General features: G+C 40.6%; 3 protein-coding genes across 3 annotated transcripts; 2 read left to right on the forward strand and 1 right to left on the reverse strand.

Moving 5' to 3' along the window:
- Window positions 1-25: 25 nt before the first annotated feature.
- Window positions 26-3,717, forward strand: apex1 (APEX nuclease (multifunctional DNA repair enzyme) 1). Its single transcript, XM_085387149.1, has 5 exons — window positions 26-157; window positions 1,709-1,827; window positions 1,938-2,101; window positions 2,183-2,375; window positions 2,754-3,717. The coding sequence occupies exons 2-5, from the start codon at window positions 1,767-1,769 to the stop codon at window positions 3,266-3,268; spliced, it is 933 nt and encodes a 310-aa protein (XP_085243275.1). The 5' UTR covers window positions 26-157; window positions 1,709-1,766; the 3' UTR covers window positions 3,269-3,717.
- LOC146649134 (uncharacterized) lies at window positions 3,710-11,826 on the reverse strand. Its single transcript, XM_085387140.1, has 9 exons — window positions 11,522-11,826; window positions 10,528-10,730; window positions 10,290-10,388; window positions 10,086-10,178; window positions 9,661-9,771; window positions 6,886-7,009; window positions 5,689-6,790; window positions 5,417-5,469; window positions 3,710-5,101 (listed from the first exon to the last, which is right to left on the reverse strand). The coding sequence occupies exons 1-9, from the start codon at window positions 11,553-11,555 to the stop codon at window positions 3,834-3,836; spliced, it is 3,087 nt and encodes a 1,028-aa protein (XP_085243266.1). The 5' UTR covers window positions 11,556-11,826; the 3' UTR covers window positions 3,710-3,833.
- Window positions 11,827-12,040: 214 nt separating this feature from the next.
- Window positions 12,041-19,060, forward strand: selenoo2 (selenoprotein O2). Its single transcript, XM_085386793.1, has 11 exons — window positions 12,041-12,539; window positions 13,414-13,617; window positions 13,725-13,902; window positions 13,998-14,128; window positions 14,251-14,528; window positions 14,631-14,764; window positions 14,953-14,984; window positions 15,201-15,386; window positions 17,996-18,152; window positions 18,425-18,616; window positions 18,706-19,060. The coding sequence occupies exons 1-10, from the start codon at window positions 12,106-12,108 to the stop codon at window positions 18,590-18,592; spliced, it is 1,902 nt and encodes a 633-aa protein (XP_085242919.1). The 5' UTR covers window positions 12,041-12,105; the 3' UTR covers window positions 18,593-18,616; window positions 18,706-19,060.
- The last annotated feature ends 7,053 nt before the right edge of the window (window positions 19,061-26,113 follow it).

The raw sequence follows: 26,113 nt of genomic DNA on the forward strand, positions 1-26,113 counted from the left end.
TAATTTTCAGGCATGTGTTTAGACAGTCAGTAGTTCAGCAAAGCACGTGGACAGAAGTCTTAGCTGTGCTGTGGCGCGTGTGTTGTGTGTGTGTTTGGGGGGGAGTGCCTGGGAAGCAGCAGTTGTCTGGGCTTTACATCCTGTTGTGAAAGTGCAAGTAAGGTTATTTGCATGTCTTTTCACCGAAACGTGTTTGAAATGAAGACGCTAATTATTCTCAGCGCATTTGCATTCGTTGATAATCAGATAAGCTCGGAGGAAAGCTTGTTAGCTGGCTGCTTATTTTCCATTCATTCTCGGCGTAGGCCGCATGCTTTCTTTGTCAGAGAGAAAAGGCTAGCGGTAGCACAGTCTGCTGTTAGCTAAACTTGTTGTTTAACATGGCAAACTTCCTAATAGCTCATTCTGTTGCTGTTAAATTATATGCATGCATTAATTTTACATCAGCTGGTCGCCAATTTCTACAATGTGTTGAATTTAAAGCACTCAACCAGAGACTTGCACTGAAATAAAAGCTCATCTCGCTTCCGCTTTGTCAGAAAATGTGATTAGGATGTAAATAGTCACATTGAAGTCGGCCATTGTAAGTCTAATTCTCGGCATACAGACAGAGAGAACTAGAAAAACTTACTGTACGTATTTATTGCTCCTCTGCACTGTGTTTATGTTCGCTTATTTTCGTTTTACGTATGTTTATGCGATAGAAGGACTTAATTTTATCCAAATTGTTAACTGTCAAACATAAACATTGATATCAGCAGCATCTGTCCAGTATTAGTTACTTTTATTAATAATACATTTCAGATGTAGTTAAGACGCTCCGCAAGGTTCTGAATGTATCCCTGAGCATCTTTGAATATAATAACATAAGTCAGCAACTGCCGATCATACTGGTGAAATTTCTTCAAGACGTCTCTGGTGTACCTGCTACCTTTACAGTGTTGAAACCTTTTCCATTTCCTTCTATTGTTTTTTTTCTTTAATTTCCGTTTCTAGTTTGTTGGCCTTAATCATGTTTACAGCTCTGTATTCAGCCAAACAACCTATATAAATGCTCTGCTAAATCAATCTAGTTTTAATTTATTTGAATTAAAACTTGAACTAACGCTGATTTTCTGAATTTGTCTTGATTCAGAAAAGAGCTGGTTGCAATTATCCAGAACACAGGATGATCAAATCAAATCAAAATCAAATCAAATCACTTTTATTGTCACATCACATGTGCAGGTACATTGGTACAGCACATGTGAGTGAAATTCTTGTGTGCGAGCTTCACAAGCAACAGAGTTGTGCAAAATACAATAATGTAAACAAGCAAAATACAAGAATGGCTACATCTGAAACTAATAAATATATGTACAATATATAATAGTATATGCATTTCTGGATGTGTATACTAAATATTTTTCTACGTGTGTGTGTGTGTGTGTGTGTGTGTGTGTGTACACATTTTACAAATTAAATAGAGTAAACAATAAATAAAAAATATACAGAGTTGATTGTTTCAGACTGCTGTGGCTTACATTTTAAAACGCTGATTACGTGTACACAAAGACATAAAAGTGGAAACGCAACAAATCCTCAATGTTGAGATTGTTTTCTATTATGTATGAGATTCCTTCCTGTGTGTCCTGCATACTGGTGCAGCATTTGACCTTTGTGCACTGAACAGATGCATTACTTAAATGGTTCTTGTTGTGTTTTTCAGCGGTGCCTGTGGTGTTGTGTGTCTGCGAGGTGTGCTTGCCGTCCGAGTGAGTTCAAGTATGAAGAGGGGCAAGAAGGCAGAAGAGGCAGCTGTGGAAGGAGAAAATGACACAGCCTCTGGTACTACCAGCATGCCCTGATGAACTGAAATGGATTTTTCCTTTACTATAGATAGATTTTCCAACATCATCTATTATCCAACCCTGTGCTATTTGTCTTTCATTTCACAGCTCCTTCAAAGAAAGCAAAGGCAGCCAAGGAACCAGAGGCTCCGATACTGTATGATGACCCTCCTGACAAAATGACCAGCAAAGACGGACGCAACGCAAACATGAAGATCACGTCGTGGAATGTGGATGGGCTGAGGGCCTGGGTTAAAAAGAAGGGCCTGGATGTGAGTTTGCTGTCTGGAGAAGCATTAATTAGCTAGTTTTGAGACTGACTGATACTAACAAGCACATTTGTCTTTTCCCAGTGGGTGCGAGAGGAGGATCCAGACATTTTATGCCTACAGGAGACAAAGTGTGCAGAGAAAGCCCTCCCTGCTGAAATCACCTCAATGCCTGAGTACCCTCACAAGTATTGGGCTGCATCAGGTGACAAGGAGGGTTACAGTGGGGTGGCTATGCTCTGCAAGACTGAACCCATCAAAGTGACCTATGGAATTGGTAAGGGTGAACTTTGTGTTCTGCTTAGTTATTTATGGTGCCTAGAAATGGCAAAAAAACATGTACAGCAACATTTTAAAGATGTGTAATCTTCTATGTTTGAAGTAAATGATTATTTTAAATTATTAGTGGATAACAGCAAATAGGGACTGTTTAGCATGAAGCCCCATTGGTAGTTTAGAAGGTCCTCCCATAATGAGCACATTGTGTGATTACCAGATTCCTGCTCTTGAAAAACTAATGTTTTTGCCTTATCAGTATAAAATTTTAGATGAAACCAACAGAGACATTTTTAGTATGCTTTACCAACACATTAAACCTATACAAACAGTTTAAGTACTGGTGAAGCAACTGACTTAATTTTGACTAATATTCTAGGCAAAGAAGAGCACGATAAGGAGGGCCGTGTCATCACTGCCGAGTTTCCCAGCTTCTACCTGGTGACGGCATATGTGCCAAACGCTAGCAGAGGCCTTGTTCGCCTTGATTACCGCAAAACCTGGGACGTGGACTTCCGGGCGTACCTGAGTGAGCTGGACATGCAGAAGCCCCTGGTGCTGTGTGGAGATCTCAACGTTGCTCACCAGGAGATCGATCTGAAGAACCCCAAGGGGAACAAGAAAAATGCCGGCTTCACCCCCGAGGAGCGCGAAGGCTTCAGCCAGCTACTGGCGGCAGGTTTTGTCGACAGCTTCCGCGAGCTCTACCCCGAGCAGACCAACGCCTACACCTTCTGGACCTACATGATGAATGCCCGCTCAAAGAACGTGGGCTGGAGGCTCGACTACTTTGTGCTGTCATCCTCTCTGTTGCCGGGCTTGTGCGACAGCAAGATCCGCAACAAAGCGATGGGGAGCGACCACTGCCCTATCACTCTGCACATAGCTGTGTAAGTTCACTCTGAGTTCAACAGGCTTTGCATAACCTTCAGTCTGTTCATACGTCTGTTTCAACTTGTATAATCCGGTCACTCTGAGGTGTCTTCTCTATGTGCTGCTCAAACTCACTCTTACAGTAAAATCAGCGTTTCATCTTGGTAGTTTAGGACATACTTTCTTGTACTTTTACCCCCCTCTCTACATAAAATGTCCTTCCTTCCTGTAACTGAATTCTGTCCCTAAATGAGATCCAAATTTCTTTTGACAATTTTATAACAAATGCAACACTAAATAATCAAAATGTGTAAGCTAATTTTCAGGAACTGCCAGATATTTGTTACTGTGTAAAATGAATCAACTGCTGTTAAAAGAAAATAACGTGTCTTGTTGTAAACATTTTTTTCCCCAAACCTTGGTTAAAGTTTCTGTTGCCACACTTACCAATAAAAGACTGAATTTCTATAGTACCTTGTTACTTTTATTATTTGAGGAATTCAAGCCAAGATGACAAACAAACTTCTAGTCAGTGTGTTTTACCTGCAACACAATTCAAATGCAGTCAATACAATGAAAATCATTTCTATGGAAACTTCATGACGTGTGTCCTCTGATGCATTTTCAGATTATAAGACTGCCTGAAACCCTTCCCACATTCTCCGCAGACATAAGGTTTCTCCCCTGAATGTGTTCGCTGGTGTCTTTTCAGGCGGTTGGCACTCAGGAAGCTCTTGTCACACTCGTTGCAGGCGTATGGTCGGACTCCGGTGTGGTAACGCAGATGGATAGTAAGGTAGCAAGACTGAGTGAACTTCTTGCCACAGTGGGGACACTGGAAGGGCTTGTGGCCTGTATGGAATCGTTCGTGCTTCAAAAGCTCTGCGTGGGAGAAGAAACCCTTCCCACAATCAGAGCAGAGATACGGCCTCTCACCTGAATGCGTCAGCTCGTGTCTGACAAGTGTTGCCTTGTACACAAAACTCTTGTCACACTGTGAGCAGCTGAAAACGTTTTCTCTGGTGTGGCAGCGCTCGTGTTTCTTCATGTTGCGTTCTCTCTTGAAGCTCTTGCCGCAGAAAGAACACATGAATGGCATTTCCTTGGAGTGGATCTTCATGTGGCTCAGAAGACCTCCCTTGTAGAGGAAGCCCTTGCCACACTGTGTGCACATGTGTGGCCGTTCTTTCTGATGAATACGCTGGTGTGCAGTAAGAGCTGCTCGGTAGGCAAAGCTCTTTCCACAGTTGCAGGTATGGACTCGTTCCTCCTGGTGAGTCTGGAGATGCCTGTTGAGGTAGCTGGCACAGCTGAAACTCAAATCACAGCGAGGACATTTGTAAGAATCCTCTGACTTGCCAGCATCCAGGCTGTGGGTCTTTAGGTGCCTCACCAGTGCTGACTTCCAGGTAAACGCGCGCCCACAATCTGAACACAGGTACTCCCCATTTTCCATGTGGGTGCTCTTGTGCTCTTTCTGAGCAGCCAGGGACTTGAAGACTTCCCCGCAGATCACACACTCGTACTGGCGTCCCAAGGTATGTGTCTGCTTGTGCCTCTCCAGCGACTGTTTGAAAGAGAAATGGCGCCCGCACTGGGAGCACGAGAAGGGCTGCTCACCTGTGTGGATGCGCTGATGGGCTTTTAGTGAGGAAAGGAACCTGAAGCTTTTCTCGCAGTCTGCACAACTAAAATTTCCCTCTTCATCTGTGAGTGCCTGAAGAACTGACTTGTCCTCAGTGATCTCAATGGAGTGAACGTCATAGATGTGCTGCTGATCCTGTGCTTGTTCTGAGTGATGGAAGGAGCACTCAGGACAGGAGAAAGCAGCCGATGAGCTGTCTGCTGCAGAACCTGACAAAATGATCATAAATGAGAGTAAAAAAAAACAAAACATACTAAAAATAAAACAAAATCAATGTTGGATAAATTGTTATAACTTTTGTGTTTTAACAGTTACATGCTTTTATATTTTTTGTTGTTTAATAAGGTACTTGCGTTTTTAATAAAGTTATAATTTCTACATCTATCAATACTTTGACATTTATAATATTATATAAATATTATAAATAAACTTTCTATTCAATCTTATTTATGAATTGTTCTCTCTGGGATTTTGTATTAATGGTGCAAAGATTCAGTAACTCCAAAATGCTAAAGAACACTTGCTCTCATTAGCATCCTTCGACGAGACCACAGGTGACCCATATGAGTGTTCTGCACTGTAAAAGAAAAGAAAAGAGACATTAATCAAAAATTATTTTAATCAGCCTCTTTCCCATTATTTTTATACTCAATCATATGTACAACTACACTTGTAATAAAAAGTGTAAGCAAAACAGGATGTTATGTTTCAGAGAGCATGCATCATGCCACCACAACAAAATCAGGAACTAGCTAAACCATATCTAAAACATGACGCATCAAAAGCAAGATTTTACCGGCTTAAAGGCAAAGGCTTCAGTGGAGGAGGGTTTGCACTCGTGATCTCTTTCCTGCTTTTAGTCATCATTTGCTTCTGTAAATTTATCAGCTGGATCTTCATGGTTGGCCTGCGTTTGCGCCCACTTGTACGGACCTTGACTGGAGTAATGACATCATTGTCAGGTTCAGAGATGAGACCCTGAGGCTCTCTGCCCTTATGTTGCTCACCGTCTGGGCTGCAGTTATCATCTGCCTGCACCTGGCACTGCAGTTCAGAGAGTTCAACATTAGCCTCACTGATGTTGGCCTCGGCCATCGCAAAGTCTTTCCCATCTTCACAGCGGTCTGTAGGCACGTCTGCAGTCTGCCCATCAGTGTGAGTTTTTAGATGCCTCGCAAGCGACAGCTCCCAGTTAAATGTCTTGTTGCACTGCTGGCAGGTGTAAACGTAGTCTTTCATGTGCGTTTGCTTGTGCTCAGTGCGTGCTGACAGGGAGTTGAAGATCTTTCCGCAGATGAGGCAGTTATACTTGCGCCCAGTTTTGTGTGTGTGCCGGTGTCTGTCGAGGGACTGCCTGAAGGAGAAGCAGCGGCCACAGTCGCTGCAACGATGAGGGCGCTCCCCGGTGTGGATGACTCTGTGGGCAATTAGTGAAGACGCAAACTTGAATTTCTTTTCGCAGTCAGGGCAGTCATGCGGCCCCGCAGGCATTACAGGCTGAGGGGATGCCGAGTCAACCATGTTCACTTCTGAATGGGCGTTTGATTTTTCTTGTCTTTCTTTCTCATCTGCTTCACCTGACCCCTCTTCCTTGGCTCTCTCTTCAGCAAATGTGACCAATGAATCTTCAGCCACTGCATTAGCACCTCTTCCTTCAAAGCAGTGTTCTCCCATCAGCACTTCAATATCAGTGCTTGGACCCAATTCAACCTCTGCATAATCAGTCACTGCGATTATTTCAACTGCAATGTCATCCACAAATGTCACAGTGTGTGCGTCTTCACCGGTACCCTGTGGTGGATCTGACTCGTTGGCCTGTTCTATACATTTTGATCCTCTGCTGGGGAGGACTGCAGAGAGTGAGGAAACGATGCTGTCGCCCATACTTGAAGGTGGAACTGCACAAACGGAATGAGGTAGATTCATGAGTTACTTCCACTGGTTTGCACAAAAATGTAAAATACAATTGATGCGATTGCAAGAAGTGACTAACCATGTTGCTCTAAATGCGCAAGGTTTTTGTGGTGTTGGAGCAGATTTTTCAGATCTGCAGGTTCACAGACTGCATGAACACAATCCTCCAATGCAGAGGATTCAGCTCTGAGCCAGGACACAGTCTGTGGTAAAGGTAATAAATATGCAGTATACTTGAATTAATTACCTAAACACAGGTTTGAACTTCAAAAATAGCTTAAAAACAACCTGAACCATTGGTATTATCAAGTAAAATGTGCCTTTACTGTAGTTCAGGTATTATTAGTACAAGTGATTAAATAAATGAAAAGGCCTAAATCCTCAGAAGTGCAGACAGTTACCAGTTCCTAAACAGTGTTACTAATGCACGTGGCATTATTAGCAGTGACATAATGTAGTTCGTATTAATCATAAACTTTATCTTTTTCCATATGTCATAACAGGTGACACTACAATAAGTAGGTTTTAAAATATTAGGTCACAGCTTTCATTTAAGAGCATTAATTTGTTACGTGTTGATTCGACCTTTTGCAGTTTTCTACACATCTATAATACAGACCCATACAGGATCCTAAAATTACAACAGGTGTAAGATTCATCACTGGTTTAGGACTAAGAATGCAGAAGCATTTTAATAATAATACTATTATTATTATTATTATTATTATTATTATTATTCATAATATATATTATTATTATTATATATTTTTAATAAAAATACATTTTTAACTTATTTTGACTCATTTAACATATAATTTATTAGCAGTAATTTCTTGTGTCATTGGGCTTGAAACTTTACTAAAACTGACTGCTCAGAGTAAAATATGCTGACACAGTGAAAGCTAAACAAAGACACCGAGTTAGACAAATACAAGGATACAAGGAGCTCTTATCCATTTACCTTTAAGAGTTAGACAAAAAACACATTTTGTGAACTGATGAGCATGAGCATATAGTGCAAAGACTACTGGAATAAATGCTACATGGACAGAAAGTTGTAGGTTTTCAACCAGTTTTGTTGTTTGGATTTTATGTACATAACCTTTTTATTGTTATTGTATATTAAAAAATATTTTAAAAAATCTTTAAAAAAAATCTGAAGCCAGATGGCATAAATATATCCTGGGTATACCGAACTTGCTTCATAGTACAGGGCCAATGACTCTCTGCCTGACTGAGGCTTCAGCAATTTTCCCAGCAACTATCATCAACCTCGAGCAACCAAACACAACCAGTCAGGAACTAGTGATGGGATTTTAGGCTCTTTTTGAAGAACCGGCTCTTTCGGCTCGGCTCACTAAAAAGAGCCGGCTCTTTCACAAAAAGAATTACTAATGTAAAAGAAAAAAAAAGTGGTTTTATTTATATATAAATATATACAGTGACCCCTAGAGACAAAGCACATACAAACTCCAAAAATCACGTACAAACTCCAAAACACATTTCTAGCATTAACTGAACTTCCAAACCAGAGCTACCTAGATCACTTAAATTACACAATTGAAAGCACATGTGTATTGTGTGTGTGTATTTATACACAAGCACTCATATATGTTCAAATAATTGAAAAAAAAAAAGTTCATTTACCTGTTACTACCACACACCAAATCCGGTTGTTGGTACTTGCTGGCTTGTGTAGCCACTAGGTAACAAAAGCTCAACACTGCGCCCAGCATCCTGGAGCACTTCTGTTGTGTTTTGTACGTGTTTTGGAGTTTTTATGTGCTTTGTCTCTAGGGGCCACTGTAAATATACTTTTATTTATTCACTCCACATAAAATGTAATAAATAAATCATATAATACAAAAACCAACTATTTACATTTCAACTTTTAACTATTTAAATTTTCAGCTTTTTCCTTTTAAACAAATTTAAAGTGAAACAACACAAAACACTGCAAACCACAACACAATTAAATATAAATTAAAATACGAAAACAAAAAGAAGATGCACATTCTCTGTCATATGGGCCTGCATGAATAAACTTTCTGAATCCTTTATCATCCGCAAATGAAAATAGTTGTAGATGATTACTATACCTTTCTAATGTGACGTTGTTGTCCCTGGCTCTCTTTCCCTCCCGCTCTGTTCCTGTGCTACTGAGAGTGTAACTACTGCCCCTCCCCCCTCTTCCCAGCGCAAAGCACAAGGCTCGCGTGCGGAGTGAAGCGGAAAAAAAGTGCGAGAGAGAGGGTGAGAGAAAGAAAAAAAAAAAAAACCCACGACTCCCAATAAGGTGCCGGCTCGCGTCGTTCACTTCAAAGAGTCGGCTCTAAGAGCCGTTTCGTTCGCGACCGACACATCACTATCAGGAACACTCATTTTTCGCTCATGACCAGTGGCTACAAGATGATTGTGGACTGGTCTTTAGGCCTGAGTGACTGGGGCCTTATTCACTTGATCCTACATTGTCACCATGATTGTCCAAAATGGCAGACAACTTAATGTCACATCTCTATAAAATCTCAATACATCACTATCACCATGACTGTAATAATAAACACAAAGTAGAATTGCCAACTTTCTGACATCAAAGACTCAAATTACTGAAGCTTCATATATGCTGTATTAAACTGCATTAAACTTAAGAGCTGTACCAAATAGCTGTAAACATACAATTAATTGGGGTGGGGTCTTTTTGGTAATTTTGTGGGAAACCTCCATATAACACTTCCTTTATATTACCACATCAGTATTTGTACAATGATCCTATATAGTGACTCACTAAATCATAGTGATTTATTGAACAAATTTTATTGTTACACACTGTATTTATCAGTACAACACCTCTCACCTGCTCAACGTCAGGAACAGGCAGCAGTTGAGCCAGTCGACAGTAGAACTCCCAAAACAGCGTCTGCAGATCACGGTCATACTGAGATCCAAACTCTGCAGGAAAGACTTCCTGTGATAAAAACAATGTTACTGGAACCCAAATAAAAACCACACCCAGACACTGCAGCAGTGTAATATATTATTTTAACATTTTAACCCCTAAAAATAATACATTTTGGATATTTTGTTTCTGTCATCATTATTATCTTTTATGGCATTTTCATTCATGCATTCTTAATTACAGTAAACAATAAAGAACATGGTGTATTGTAGCTTGATAACAATAATGACAACAGAAATCTGCTTCATATGAAATTTACTGTCACTACAAATAACACAATTGGGTGCATTTGGTTTAACGGGTTGTAAATTATGCTGCCTCACCGTGAAAAAGTCTTGTCTCTCTTCAGGGTCTTTGAGGAGAGTCTGAATCAACTCAAGAAAGGTAACTGTAACATCCTCTTTTGAGGCTTCTATCTGCAACACATGTATAAAAATTATGTTCCTCATAAAGCCATGACTAAGCGGATTAAGGGTCAAACACAGGTGTGCTGAATATGAAAACTTAATCTGTGTATAAACACTCACATCTACCAGGGTGGCGTGCGACGATTTAACCTTGTCCAGGTAACGCATGATAAACTCAGGTTTCACAAGGTCTTCATTTCGACACAATTCAAGAATATACTGTTTAAGGGGAAGAAAAAAAGTAGAAAAGCCCTTTGTTCACAGCACAGTTTACTAGTCATGTAGTTTATCTGCATCCATGAGGGTGATGAGCCTAAAGCCTTATTTTTTTTTTTAAATAACTATCATTAGTACTCACTCTAGCTCTTAACCCTAGGTTCAGTTGAGTCCTGTATTTGCACATTAGCAGCTCAGGGACCATATCCACCACCAATGAGACAAACTCTGCCACCTTCCAGTAGTTCATCACGTCCTGTTTCTTTAGCACCTGCCACATTGACGCTGTCATAAGCTGCAAAGGAGATACCAGAAGGCGCAGTGATGCCAGAGGTAATGAGTCACCTGTAAAGAAAAAGAAACCACTGAAATCTGTACTTCCATTTATGCTTAACCAAAAGCCCATCGTTTCAGACTATCCAGTTTTTTTGTTGTTTTTAAAAAAAAAAAAAAAAAAGGTTGCATGGCCTGTAAAATTTAATTAATAACAATGAAATGTAATTATGCAAATAATTTACATCTTATATTTAATTGAGAATAGGACAAAAATTGTATATAGACACCATATTGGAAAATCACATTAGCTTGTGATGTTAACGATTACATTACACCAAAATATATATATGATTTTGGGATGTAAACTTTAAGTTATCATTTACAGTTACTTCCGAGACATTATGTGATTTTTTTGTATTGAATAATAAAAAACGGTATAATCAATAAAACAAATATGGTGTTAGACAATAATATTCTGTAGTTCACAGTGAGCAAAAGCGTTTTCGTTCATTACCTACTGGAGCTTTTTGTTTTTGAATGCAACCTCCAAGTGAATGTTCAACAACAACAATGTTTCTCAAACTCCGTTACCTTCATTTCCCCCATGTTTGCTACCTAGTCTGTACATTCAGCATTCACGTTCATAAGACATGCTGTAAAATTATTTGTCAAGGTAACCTTAGCACACAGGAATAAGACAATAAGCTAGCATACAGAGCTAATTTCAAAGGTATGTTGTATACTTAAGCTAATTTTGCTAGGAACGAATCCCTAAATGTCTGCGTTAACCCAACTGTGACCTGCTCCTAATTGTTTAGAAAATGTGTTTTAGTGTGTTAAGTGTTCCTCCACAAACCGACCTCTGGACGTGGCCATTAAAACCCCTGAATCCATCTTCTTCTCGGATCGGTGCTGAAAAGTTTGATTAGCTGCTATTAGCTGTTAGCCTTACAACTACCCACACAGCCAGAGGAAGACACAGCTCTGAACGCGGTCGTTATCCAACTGGAAGCTCTTTTCTAAATTAAGCGAGCTGCTAGAGGAAAAACGTATGAATATTAAAAACACACATATTTACATCATACATGTTGCATTTTTGTTGCTAAGGGCTTCTTCTTCTTTATATATATATATTTTTTACGTTACGTTACATTCTTCGTCTTGTTACCGCCATCTGCTGGAGATTCTTTGTATAACGTCCCATGTTCCCCCAAATAAACTTCTTTTGCCCCCCACCCCCTTGTTGTTGTTTTTTTTTTTTACAAATAACACTGATGACAAATTATTATATTTCTAAACTTAATATTTTCATACACATAATTTAGACCTCATAGAACTGAATCCTTGGGGCTATTTCACACTCGTTGACATTACAAAGTCCCAGACACCACCACACAGCTGTGATTATGAATGACTGGCTCATATTAAGCCGCACGACGTCTTCATGGAGTCTGCTGAGTGTGTTCCGTCGGCTCTGGGGCGCTTACCTTTCAATAACACCGTATTGAAAAAACTACCAATAGATGACTCGGACCAACCCGGGTCTCGGGTGGTGCCAGAGGCTTGTTTCTCCCGAATTCGGGCTCTCCAACCGCTGGTCCGACCTGTTTTTGTGGCACTATCACAGTCAGCGCTCTCGCTACTGGGCCTGAGTGCGCAGGAGGTGCTCAGCGATCCTCTGGGTCCGGAGTATATGAGTGGCTCCAGGCTGTTGCCAGGCTCCGAGCCAGCGGCGCACTGCTACAGCGGGCACCAGTTCGGGCTGTTTGCGGGTCAGCTCGGAGATGGGGCTGTGATGTATCTCGGTGAAGTGGAGTCTTGTGCACACGGGAGATGGGAGGTTCAGGTGAAAGGCGCAGGAGTCACACCTTACTCCAGGTATTGTTTGCTTCCCACATATGTGGACACCACGTTTTGGGTTGTCTAGACCAAAATACTAATCTCAGTTTTCAAACATTATACAGACTCATCTCATGGACAAAGTTGATATTTATACATCCGGGACCGTTTTTTTTCTTGCTAAATGATAAATAAGGTCACTTCAGTAAGTGACATAGCAAACATTAGTATAGCTCACGTGAAAGCGTTCACCCGGGCAGAGCTGCTTAAGAGATTAACTGCCTGGCACACATTAAATGCTGCTCAATAGCTGTGTGGCTGTTACAAATAAGCGCACCCAGCCTTTCCATCTTATTTGATTAGTGTAGGGGTGTTCAATTAAATGTTAAGGAGGTTAAACAGAGAAAGTTCCCTCTAACAGAGGTCGAAATAATCATACTATTCCAAAAGTGTTATATGCACAGCAAACATCTGACTGTCAACTAAAAGAAAGAAAGTAGCTATAATTCAGCAGTCTTAATCCATTATTTATTATTATTTTCACACTGACCTGGGGGTAAAGAGCTTTTGAAAAGGTTTTCTTCAAATTAAAAATAAATCAGTAAATAAATAACAAAAGGATGTAGTTTTTCAATCTTTCCTAACCACATTTCTAGCACTCGAAGAAAAACTTTTTTCCCATGGCTTCCCAGTGGATGAAGTTAGCTTAAAAAAAATCACCTTTAAGGACTATTGGATGCAGCTGAAGTTAAGGGGGAAAGCCCCTCTCAGATTTTAAGAATTGTGCTAGTATTATGACTTGATTGGAATTGATCATAAATTATCTCAGCCTTTGTTTGAGTTGCTAAAATAGCTTGGCCACTTGATGGTTACTGAGAGCTGAATAATCTGACATATTTTTGGATTTTCTCAGAGACGGCGATGGCAGGAAGGTGCTGCGCTCCAGCATCAGAGAGTTCCTTTGCAGCGAGGCCATGGCTGCCTTAGGGATACCCAGCACTCGAGCAGCATCCCTTGTTACCTCTGACCTTTATGTCAGCAGAGATCCACTCAACAATGGCCAACGCATTCTTGAGCGCTGCTCAGTTGTCCTTCGTGTCGCTCCTACATTCATCAGGTTGCCACACAGGAAGCAGTATAGAGAGAAAAATATAAGTAATAATGGTGTTTTTAAAAAACAGATGCTATCATGGCTCTTTCTCTCTTTTTTTTTCATTTTTGAAGGTTTGGCTCTTTTGAAATCTTTCTGGGCCGAGATGAATTCTCAGGTCTGCAGGGTCCCAGTGCCGGGCGGGATGATATCCGTGCTCAGCTGCTGGATTATATTGGTGGCACTTTTTATCCTCAAATTCAGCAGGCTCACAGCATCCGGAAAGACAGGAATTTGGCTTTTTTCAGAGCGGTGAGAACTAACAAAAATTTCACGTGTTTTACTCTCCGTTTAGGTTGGTTCATTCCATGCTGGTGTGTCAGTTTTCAGTTTCTGTTTATTTTCAGGTGATGACGCAAACTGCTAGGCTAGTGGCCCAGTGGCAGTGTGTTGGCTTTTGCCATGGTGTCCTTAACACAGACAACATGAGCATCCTGGGTCTTACCCTGGACTATGGCCCCTTTGGCTTCATGGAGAGGTATGCAGCGGAGAGTAGAAGCCTTACAGTCTAACTCTGCAGTGTTTGGAGACATAGTAACTGAAAATTACATTCTGTGCTTGTATTATATGATACATGATGACCGTCTTTCTGTGTGTCAGATTTGATCCAGACTTTGTCAGCAATGCCTCAGACAAAAAGAGGCGCTACTCGTACCAAGCACAGCCATCTGTGTGTCGCTGGAACCTGGCTCGCCTAGCTGAGGCGTTGGGCTCTGAGCTTGATCCAGCAGAGGCAGGAGCCGTCCTGGATGAATTCATGCCCACGTATAAGGCGTTCTACCTATCTATCATGAGGAAAAAGCTGGGCCTTGTAAGAATAGAAGAGGTAGAGGACCGAGAGCTTGTATCAGATCTGTTGCGTGTCATGCACAACACAGGTAAAAAAAAAAAAGGATTCTTGGAAGCCTAATCATTAAGCTACCTATATGTCCTCTCCCTCTCACTCTGTCACCATTGTGCCTTGGTATTATGCCTTCCAGGTGCCGATTTCACAAACACCTTCCGCTTGCTGAGTCGTGTCCCCTGGCCTGAAGAGGGCGATAGTGAGAGAGCCACTGTGGGCTCAGTGGTGGACCTCATCCTAGAGCAGTGTGCCTCTATTGAGGAGCTAAAGGTGGCTAATAAGCCAACAATGGAAGATCGGTGAGGGGGTGTATGGTGGCTGATGTTCTTTTCATAGAACAACCAGAACATGTATATAAGATCTGCCAATTGCCCACCATATACTCCCAATGTTACTCGAATCCTTGCTTACCACTGTAGTTTCAAATCGTTACATCTGTTCTTCTTTTTATATGCTAGCAATTCGGGAGCCAATCTTACCAGGATAATCTGTAAGTTAAAGCTAAGTTTTCTGGTATTTTAAATGGGTATATTGTGGAAGACTCTAATATGTATATATGGAAAAACCAAGAAGCACTAGAGGTGGACTTAACCCTGGAGAACCCATGGGGTCAGAGCCGACCCCATTGGTTTTCTAGGGAAACCATGGGGTCAAATTTGACCCCAGGGTTAAAATGAACTTTAAACATAACCATGTCTCTTTTTAGTGAACTGGCAATGATCCTGTCTCTGGCACAAACCAATCCACTCATGTATGGCATGGTGGCAGACAGCCCAGGTATGACCGAACAGCTTGAATTATTGGGCCGACTCAAGGAGCTCGTCGAGACCAACCAAGATGACCTTAAAAGGAAGCAACGTGATGACTGGATCCACTGGATTGGTCGATACAGGTATGAAAAGAAAGCCAGAATTTTTTTTATGGCTTCTACAAAAGCGGCTGGTGCAGCACATTAATTGAAAAACTGATTTGGTCCCTAGATCCCCCAATCTGCAAGAGCACTGAGGGTACTTGTGATTGATTGTGTTGCACTCTGATTTGTTGGAATAGCATCGCTGATGAATGTTTACCAGAAAAACTGAAAAGAAGATGCAAAACAAAAGAATAATTGTTGTACTCTACATCAGCGGTCTCTAACCTTTTTTGCACCATGGACCGGTTTATGTTCAGCAATATTTTCACGGACCGGCCTTTAAGGTGTAGCGGATAAATACAGCAAAATAAAACCAGTATAAAACCAAAAAAAAATTTTTTTTTTCATAACACACAGGAAAAGACCCAGGGAAACACAGTTAACAATAAAAACGATAAAAACCATGAATTTTACACCTGAGCCTCAACTTTCGTGGCCCGGTACCAAACGACTCACGGACCAGTACCGGTCCATAGCCTGGGGGTTGGGGACTGCTGCTCCACATCCAACTCATTTTATATTGTGGGCAGCACACATCTTCACACACCCCCGTTCTCTATTATCCATTGGGGCGGATGGGCTGGGAGAAGGTGTTAGCTGTCCAATTGGGGTCTGGGATGTGAGGCCTCCCTACTGCTGCGGAGCTGGGGGCAGTCTGCTTGCCTCCACCCCAGGGGAAAGGGTAACACCTCCTGGGTCTCCTGGGTGTGGTTTCCCCCTCTGGGGGCGAGGGTACCTGGACCTGGGGTATAGAGTATGTTTGGGGAGTGTGATTGTGTGTGCAATATGTATTTGTGTCTGTTTTTACGTTGGGTGAGTGCCAAGTGTTTGTATATGTGTGCATGAGGGTGGGAATGCACATTTGTGTCTGTGTGTGCCTGTTTGTCTGTGTCTATATGTCAGGTCAGGTCTCAGACTCCACCTCTCTGGGAACATCTCAGGCCCTCCAAAGTATGGAGGCCTATCTCCCCTCACCACACTCCCTGCTGGTTGCTGATGCCCTCAGGCGTGGCACATACAGTCCTGCTGTGCACTTATGGGAGAGGGGTTATGTCAAGGCCTTGAATGGATGACCTCCAGAGCCGGACTCAGATAGCCCATTCCTTTGCCATTAATGGCCTGACTACCTTCAGCACCGCTGGGATGGAACAGCATTATTTATTTTATTTTAATTTATTATTTATTTATTAAAATGTTGGTGGTTCTTGGTGTCTGGGTCTGGCTGCTCAGGTATGTACTGGCTGGATCTCCTCCATGCCTGCTTGATGCCCTGGGGGACGGGGCTATGTCTCCCTACACCATCTAGTAGATCATTACATGGAGAAACCTTTTGAATACAAGCGCGGTCATCCACACAGGTGTGCACACAGGTGTGCACTGTTCATAGACACAAACTACACCTTTCTTGGCTGCTACCTCAAAGCACATTGTGCTGTTGGTCCTGCGTGCTGCAAAACAACATTCAATATTTAGTATTTACTGTTATTTACACTTAGCTAGATTAATGCGATGGTGTTGTGTGGCCTCTCCCTTAGAGATAGGGTGAGAAGTTCGGCCATCCGGGAGGGGCTCAGAGTAGAGCAGCTTCTGCTCCACATCGAAAGGAGCCAGCTGAGGTGGTTCGGGAATCTGACAAGGATGCCCCCTGGGCGCCTCCTGGGTGAGGTGTTCCAGGCATGTCCCACCAGGAGGAGGCCCCGGGGCAGACCCAGGACACGCTGGAGAGATTATATCTCTCGGCTGGCCTGGGAACGCCTTGGTATTCCCCCGGATAAGCTGGAGGAGGTGGCTGGGGAGAGGGAGGTCTGGGCCTCTTTACTTAGGCTGCTGCCCCCGCGACCCGGCCCCGGATAAAGCGGATGAAGATGGAGATGGATGGATGGTGTTGTGTTTATTATGTTGCGCTTTTTTTTTTTTTTTTTTTTTTTTTTTTTTTTGCATGTTTTCTGTCTTTTTTTTCTCTCAACAGGTGATCCGGGAGATTTTCTTTCTTTTTAAGTGTCCTTTCTCACTGTCCCTCTTCCCCTCTGTTTTTCCTTTTCCTTCATCTTTCTTTCTTTCTCCCTTTCCTATCCCCCAGACATGTCTGTCCCGTTTGTAACAACTGAAAATAAAATAAATAGTAACAACAAAGGTCGATCAAATGGACCAATACAGCAAGGCCGTGATTTATCTATCTATCCATCCATCCAATATGAAACAAAAAGCTTTTTCTGCTTATCCAGTTCAGGGCTGTAAGGTGGCTGGAGCTGTGAAAGGCTGAGTACATCCTGAACAGGTTTCCAGTCTCTTGCAGAGCTCACACAGAGAGACTGGCAACCACCTGGGCTCACATTCACACCTAAGGGAAATTTAGAATTGCCAGTTTAACCAAACATGTATGTCTTGGGACCATGAAAGGAAGCTAAAGTACTGGAAAGAAGCCACATATAAATAGTACATGCAAACACCGCACCACAGTGCTGCCTAGCTAAATATCTGTTCATGCTTATTTACACAATGTTTCAGATTGTATGAATCAGCAGGAATATCTGTTTTACCCCCATCATTTTTCTACCATCTTGCTTTTTTATGTGTTTAAATCTCAGGATGCGTTTAGGACGGGAGTGTGATAGCACAAGTGACTTACCTGTTATCATAAAGGAGCGACTCAAAGTGATGAACGGCATCAACCCCCGTGTGGTCTTACGCAATTACATTGCTCAGAATGCAATTCAAGCTGCAGAAAAAGGAGACTTCTCTGAGGTTAGGCAACTTTTTTTTTTTTCATGAAACTTTAATGTAGTCCTTAAGTAGTGAATTTCTCATTGAAGTGCTTGTTTACCTCAGCATTATTGTTGGAATTAATTGAAGTGAGTACAAGTCAGTTAAATTGAGTCCGTCACTAGGTGGAGAAAAACATGTTTCAGTCATCACCTGCCTTGTTGCATGTCTAGCAGCTGTTTCATTTCTTTGAGTGAACTTATTGTACCTCCAGTTACAGGTCATTTAAAGGTTATTATCAATGTGTCCTGCAGATTGTTAGGGTTCTCAAAGTTCTCAAGAAACCATATTCTGATCCTGAAACTTTGTTTGGACCTGATGGATGTGGTGAGATGGAGCACAGTGGGGCGGAGCTTGATGTCGCATATGACGGGAAGCCTCCAGCCTGGGCACAAACAGTTTGTGTCACATGATCCTCGTAAAGCCTCCGAGGCAGGTGGAGGAAGGTCTGTAGGACAGCAATTTTACAAGCAAATGATATCTGTTGTTGCCATTTTGTTATCAACAACTCACTTATTTTCCATTTTCTTCTCAGACTGTATTTCCTGCTTCCTGTTAGGAGGATGTGATGCAGTCCTCTGTGTTCTGGTGTTCATTGTTGTGCAATTAGTTTGGTATTTGTGTGATCACACACTTTTATTTCAGTGTGCAAATGTGTCTGATGAAAAGACTAAAAAATAGACAAACAGAAACGTCACTGCTGATGAAGTATGATGGCTCAGGCTACCAGTCACACAATGATCTGCCTGGGCTTGAAACACAAATGAACATCAGGATATAGCTTAATAGTAACAAAATGAAGAAGTTTAAATTGCTGAACATGATATGATTAGTGGCATAAGCATGTGAGAATTTGTGGGTATTAGTTAATAACAATATATTGTTTGTTAAATAACATGATTTTAGACCTGTTAATTAAAGTCCCAATAAATCATTTGCAAATAATAGCCTGTATACTTTACAGCATTTCATTCCTAATTATTTTGTAATTTCTCAAATGTGTTTATTTTTTATCATTTGTTCACTATAATCATGTACATGTCTTACATTTACTCAGAAATAGTAATAGCAATACAGATAGATGACCGTTAGTAAGAAAGCCAGTGTGATTTAGTTACATACCATCTAGGGCAGGGGTCTCAAAGTCCAATCCTTGAGGGCTGGTGTCCTGCAACTTTTTCATGTGTTTTCATGTTGCAAAACTTCTGAATAAAATTAGTAGGTCATTAGCAAGAGTATAGAACCTGACTGCATGTTTTGAAGTGGCAACCCCTAACCCTACTCAAGTAAATTGAAGTAAATGTAAGTGTTTGGAAAAATGTACTTCTAAAAGTACTTTTATTGCAGCATGTTCATTCACTTATGCGCTGCTGTAACATGAATCAAATGACTAAATTGCCACCTCAGCATGCAGTCAAGTTCTATTGAGTCTTGCTAATGACCCTACCAATTATATTCAGAAGTGCTGCAACAGGGACACATGGAGAAGTTGCAGGACACCAGCCCTCGAGGACTTTGAGATCCCTAGATTCTAGGGATAATGGAGCACAACAAGTAGATAAAGGGAGTTCCTGTTCCAGTCATCAAATCATGGTATAGCCAGTTTTTCAATAAAGTAGGATTTATTTAATCATATTTATATAAGACAAATGTAAAAATAATCACAAGCATAGGAATGAGGACCAGGAGGGAAACACAGCTGGGACTAATCACACACACACAAACACACTTCTCAATTGAATTGAATTGAATTTTATTTATATGCCACCAAATTACAAAAACAGTCGCCCCAAGGCACTTTATATTATAAGGTATATAAGGTAAGGCTTATAACAATCAGGTCAGATTCAACTTTTCTGACAACAATAAAGTGAAATCTTACCTGATGTCTTTCATAAATTTATAATGTGAGTCACATTTATTTGTACAAAGCACTTTATAAAAAGGCATCTTGTCTTTTACTTTACATTATTATTACTTTATTACTGTAAGAAACCCCCAAATCCACATACAACCACCTTCAGTGGACTAGCTGAACCTGTTCTTCCATATACTGTACTGACTAATATGAAAAATAGGCAGAAAGGGCAGGGGTAAAGCACTTACAGTAAACACCCGGCTCTTAACTGTGTGCAGTGAGAGCAGTTTCTATCTGATTACATGACTGTGAGGTCAGCAGGAAGTGGGTGAGACGACAACAACAACAGCAGACTAGATGAACTCAAAACTGAAAGTGCTTCTGCATTTGAACTCAAGCAGAGGATGGACACAAGCAGTGCAACTAATTACACGACATGTAACTATGGCCCGTGTTCCAGAGCTGCTTCTTGGGATTTTGGAAGAAATGGTCGATGAGCAACTCAGGACTTTCCACTGGTACCTTTCAAGTAATGTGCTTGAGCACATTACTTGAAAGGATTCACACACATTCCAAAGTCTCGGGTTGATGGGATGGACAGAACAGGCACTGTGGATCTGTTGGTGCAAACATTTGGCTACGATGGTGCTGTTGCTATTACTGAGGATATACTGATGAGAATGAAACTCAAACTGTGGGCTGATACTCTAAAGGAGGATTATAGTAAAGGTTAAACATTTTTTACAGGTACAAACTTTAGTGTTTAAAGTTTGAAAGGCAAAAGAGCTTGGTTACATAACAGCTCTTTCTTTTCTTTGCTTCCTTATCAGTTCCCAGCAATCATGTGGACAAAAGTAAGAATATAAAGGACAGTCACACACATACATACAAGGTAATGTTTTTTTTGTTTTTGTTTTTTTTGCAAATCTCTTTTTATTAGCATTTTGTTTCTTAGTTAGAATTTGATCATAAACTAAAATAAAATTTAAGATTCCTATGTGAAACCAAAACCTTCATGTTGAAAATTTGTAGAGATTAGAACGTTTGTACACATAAAGGACAGTAATTTGGTTTTCCACTGAACCCCTCGTACAGATTATATGCAGGTAGATAAAGATAAAGCACACATATAATAATAATATTAATAATAACATTAAAAGTTACATCCATAAAAATCTACAGGACTACATGTCGTTGTTGTTATGGTTTCCAGATAAGAGACAGTTCTCAGAGAGTAAAGTCAATTCTTGCATCAGAAATGATAAACATTGACCACTTCTTCCAGTTCTGAGTAAAGAGCTGTAGTTTCAGTCGCAATGCGAAAGTTAATTTTTCCATTATGTATACTTTTTGAATTATGTTTGTCCAGTGAAGGAAAGTTGGGGCCTCAGGCTTAAGCCACAGCCTGGTAATGGCTTTTCTTGCTGCAGTAAGAAGAATCTTAGTTAAATATAAGTCCTCTCTTTTAACTCTATCATCAATATTTCCTAAAAATAAAGCAGTACAATCCTCAGGGACCTTGTAACCAAAGACTTTTTGTAAGGTATCATTCACTGTTTTCCAGAATGGGTTAATTTTAGAACAAGACCAAAAGATATGGGAGTGGTTAGCTGCCATTTCACCACAGTTTCGCCAACAAGGCTGCTGTATGCCCAACTGCTTACTCCTAATGTGAGGAGTGATAAAAAACCTAATAAGACATTTCCAATTAAATTCCCGTCACTGTAGGGGATTTGTAGACGTTTGAAGTGAACCCCATAACTGGTACCATGTTTCATCTGTAATTGATAGTTTTAGTTCCTGTTCCCATTTTGTCTTTACATATAAAGAGGTAAATCTTTGATTCTTCATCAAATTAGAGCATAATTTGGATGCTAGTTTAGTAGTTTTCTGCTGGTAGGCGTCGCACAATGTTTCAATTAGAGGGTTAATCATCTCAGCTTCAGCTATCTCTTTATTGTAATAATCTTGAAGTTGTAGATATCGAAAAAAATCCTGGTTTTCCAATTCAAACATGTCCTTAAGCTCTTGAAAGCTCCTAACTTTGTCCTTTTTGGTAATTAAACAGAGAGCAGTCATATTGTCCTGGTTTAAAACTCTTGTCCAAGGCTATCCATCTCAACTTCCTCCGGCCATTTTGCAGTTTTAAATGTTTGACAGTAGAGTACCACATTTGTAATGAAAACTGGGATATGGGATCGAGTTTTGACTTAATAATGTCAGTTAAGGTATTTTCTCCTAACAGTGTCTGGACATTATAGTCCGTGCTATCTTGTGTCTCAATCTGTTTCCACTTTGCAGTGTATGAATTATCACACCATAGGCATAAAGGGTAATTGTGCTGCCTGGAAATATAATTTAAGGTTGGGCACCCCCTTTGTCCTTTGGCAACTGCAGGGTGGAGAAGTGTATTCTTGCCTTTTTTGCCTCCCCATACGAATATCGACAACATTTTATCCCAGGCCTCGAACTGTTGAGATGGGATTTCAACCGGCAGTGCCTGGAAAATGTACAGCAGCCTTGGCATTATATTCATTTTTATCACATTTATTCTGCTGCTAAAGTCCAATGGGTATGTTGACCACCTCTCCAAGTCTTTTCTAATATCATCCGTGATTGGAAAATAATTTGAACTGTACAATGAACTGTACACCTCCTCCAAGCTGGAGGGAGAGGGAGGTCTGGGCCTCTTTGCTTAGGCTGCTGCCCCCACGACCCGGCCTCGGATAAAGCGGATGAAGATGGATGGATGGATGGATGGATGGATGGATGGATGGATGTACAATGAAGCTGGGCTTCTTGTTATGAAGACACCCAAATATTTGATTTTTTTAGTTTTCCAATTGATATTAAAGCCTTCTTTAATTTCTTTGCTCGGTACATAATTGAAGTGAATCATTTGTGTTTTTGCGATGTTTAGTTTATATCCCGAGCATTCATGAAATTCTGCTATTACTTCCAGAAGCTTAGGAAGGGAGGTGTTCAAGTCCCTCAGATACAATATTACATCCTTCCTTTCCTTCCTTGGGGATCAAAGATACGATAGCATCATTCCACAACGGGGGTATCTGGCCATTCTTTAATGTCCAATTCAGAGTTCTTAGCAGGATATAGGGTTAAGCTTCTCCCGAAATACCTTTACCATTCTGCGGGGAACCCGTCACTGCCTGGGGTTTTGTTGGCTTTCAGTCTACTGATTGCCTTATTCAGTTCTTCTACTGTGATTTCCTTAGTAAGTACTTCGTTTTGGTTTTTCCCGATGGTAGGTAGATCTAGGGAGTACAAAATGTTTTTCATTGATTGTACATCTACATTTCCTTCTTGCAGATAGAGATTTTGGTAGTAATTGTTGAAAATGTTTTCTATTTCTTCCGGTTTAGTTTCCAACTTTTGAGTTATAGGGTTTCTAATTTTGTGTATTGCTGTATCTATCTGTTGTTTTCGCAGTTTGCGAGCTAATAATTTGGCAGATTTAGGGCCTATCTCATAATAATTTAGTTTCAAATATCTTGCCTTTCTTTCTGCTTCCTGATTCAATAAATTTTCTATTTGTATTTTAACCTCTAAAATTTGTTTCTGTGTTATGGTGTCCTTTTTAGTCCTGAAGATTTGTTCCAGCTCTTTTAAAAAAAAAAAAATTTCTTTTAAAATTATTCAGAAGCCCAACATTAAGGTGCCAAACCGTGTTCTTTGGAAGTGAGTCCAACTGAATTGTTTAAAAAATCGCATTATGCCCTGAGACATCCGCTACCCCGATTCTACAGTCTAACACTCTGTGGCATTCTTCCTTTTGCATTTGAAAATAATCAGTCTGGGTGTGCACTGAGTGTGGAATTGAGTAATGTGTGTAGTCCCTTTGTGAAGGGTGCAGTAATCTCCAGACATCCACCAGTCCCGTTTCCTCAAGTGTCAAGTTTAAGTGTCTGCTTATATGTGTTTTGCATCTAGTTTGCCTAGTCGTGTCCAAATTATAATTCAATATTACGTTGAAGTCCCCTGCACAAATACAAATTCCCTCTGCCTCCACTGAGATTAGGTCAAAAAGATCTTTAAAGAATGATTTGGGACTATTTGGTGGTGCATATATACAGACAAAAGTCAAGACACTATTTAAGGTTTTGCCCTTTACAACAATGTACCGTCCTTCTTTATCTTTTATTTCTTTAAAGAGTTCGAATGACATATTGTTCGCCATAAGAATGGCCACCCCTCTTTTATGGCTGTTGATATGGGAGCTATAATATGTTTTTCTATACACTCTAAGAAATAAAATGTTGTATTTACTCCACCCAGTTATGTCAACCGGTTCCACACAACTGGGTTAGTGAAATATAAAATGTATGATATATTTAATTTGAACAACAAATTTTAAGTAAATCTGATAAATCTACTCACCCAAAACACGCTCTACTGAAACTATAGGATTAAATCACTTTAACAGAATTGCAACTTACTCTATTTAAGTTTGTAAATTTAAAAAATCGAACACAAGTTTATTCAGTTAACCTAACTTTAATAACACTTTGTGTAAAACTTGTTGAAGCACACTTTGAGCAATTCAAATGCTTCTAGATCTTTTTTCCTAAACAATCTTTACATGTATTCAAGTGCATTTTAAGCGCAGGAAGACAAGATAAAGAATGTCATGTTAAACTGAAATGATTAAAACTGGAAAGTGTTGTGATTCCAACATTTTTAAATGGTAAATGGCCTGTATTTGTATAGCGCTTTACTAGTCCCTAAGGACCCCAAAGCGCTTTACATATCCAGTCATCCACCCATTCACACACAGGTGATGGCAGCTACATTGTAGCCACAGCCACCCTGGGGCGCACTGACAGAGGCGAGGCTGCCGGACACTGGCGCCACCGGGCCCTCTGACCACCACCAGTAGGCTACGGGTGAAGTGTCTTGCCCAAAGACACAACGACCGAGACTGTCCAAGCCGGGGCTCGAACCGGCAACCTTCCGATTACAAGGCGAACTCCCAACTCTTGAGCCACAATCGCCCTTTTAACATTAACATGACTTAATGTAAACTTGATTGGGCTACAATGAAAAGCCCACAATACAGCCCTGCAAACAGCAGGGAGAAATTACTTTAGTGTCATTTTTGTCCATATTTAGAAAAATAACCTTTGCTTCAAAACTTAAACTGAAGTCCAAAGTTAGGAGCAGTCTTTTTCAGTGTAGTTGGATGTTGGTAAAGGTCCAAGAACAAAGAACGCAGAAAAGTGAAAGGCCTTGCAGAAGTTCAGTGTCCTCTATAGAACTATAGAGTGCAGGCTGCTCAAACTCAAGCAGTTTGTTTTTCAGAACCTGCACCTTCATGGATAGGTTGTTCCCATCTAACTCCATCAGTACCTTCTGAAGAAATTCAAATGCTCAGATTTAGAGTGTAGATTAGTCCAAGCAGGAGGGCACAACCCTTTGCCACATCACTAAGAGCTTGCTGCACAGTGCATCCTTCTACGATGACACCAATGTCCTAAGGTGTATCTGCAGAGCTTGCTCCTTCATGTCTGACAACATAGACTCCCAAAGTCAGCTTCTCTGTTTCTCTGCTTGCTCCAAGATCCACATAAATAAAAATAAAAGAAAAAGATAAGTTAATTACATATACATATGGACAAGTAAGTCCACCTTCCATTTCCAATCCCAAATTAAAAAAAAGGAAAATAACTGATCGTTCCATTTTTAACTTACCAAGAATTCCTTGAACAGATTATCTGGCTTTTCATTTAAGTAGACACAGACAGCTTTCAGAATGCATTCCCGTCAAACATCAACGCTGGGATTCTGGTGGAGATAAGAACTCAATATGAGGGAAGTTTCCTATTTTGGTTCCTTTCAACCTCTTTACAAAACAAAGTCAAAAATATTAACACATAATCCAGATAAGTGATTAAGCAGTGTTTCATAACTCACATCAGTGACGTGCAGTGAGGTTCATGATTGGTAAGGCACTGACTCCTCTGAGTCAGATAAACAAATATATGAACTCAAAAATCGAAGCTTTTCAATTTTGACATTACGTGAAAGCTTTCATTTTTGCTTTAATCAATTGCTGGAAGGTGCTCCACCT

This window comes from Rhamphochromis longiceps, linkage group LG17, assembly GCF_057381845.1.
Source record: "Rhamphochromis longiceps isolate RC_006_pf linkage group LG17, R_longiceps_female_GT1.1, whole genome shotgun sequence".
NCBI classification, from domain to species: domain Eukaryota; kingdom Metazoa; phylum Chordata; class Actinopteri; order Cichliformes; family Cichlidae; genus Rhamphochromis; species Rhamphochromis longiceps.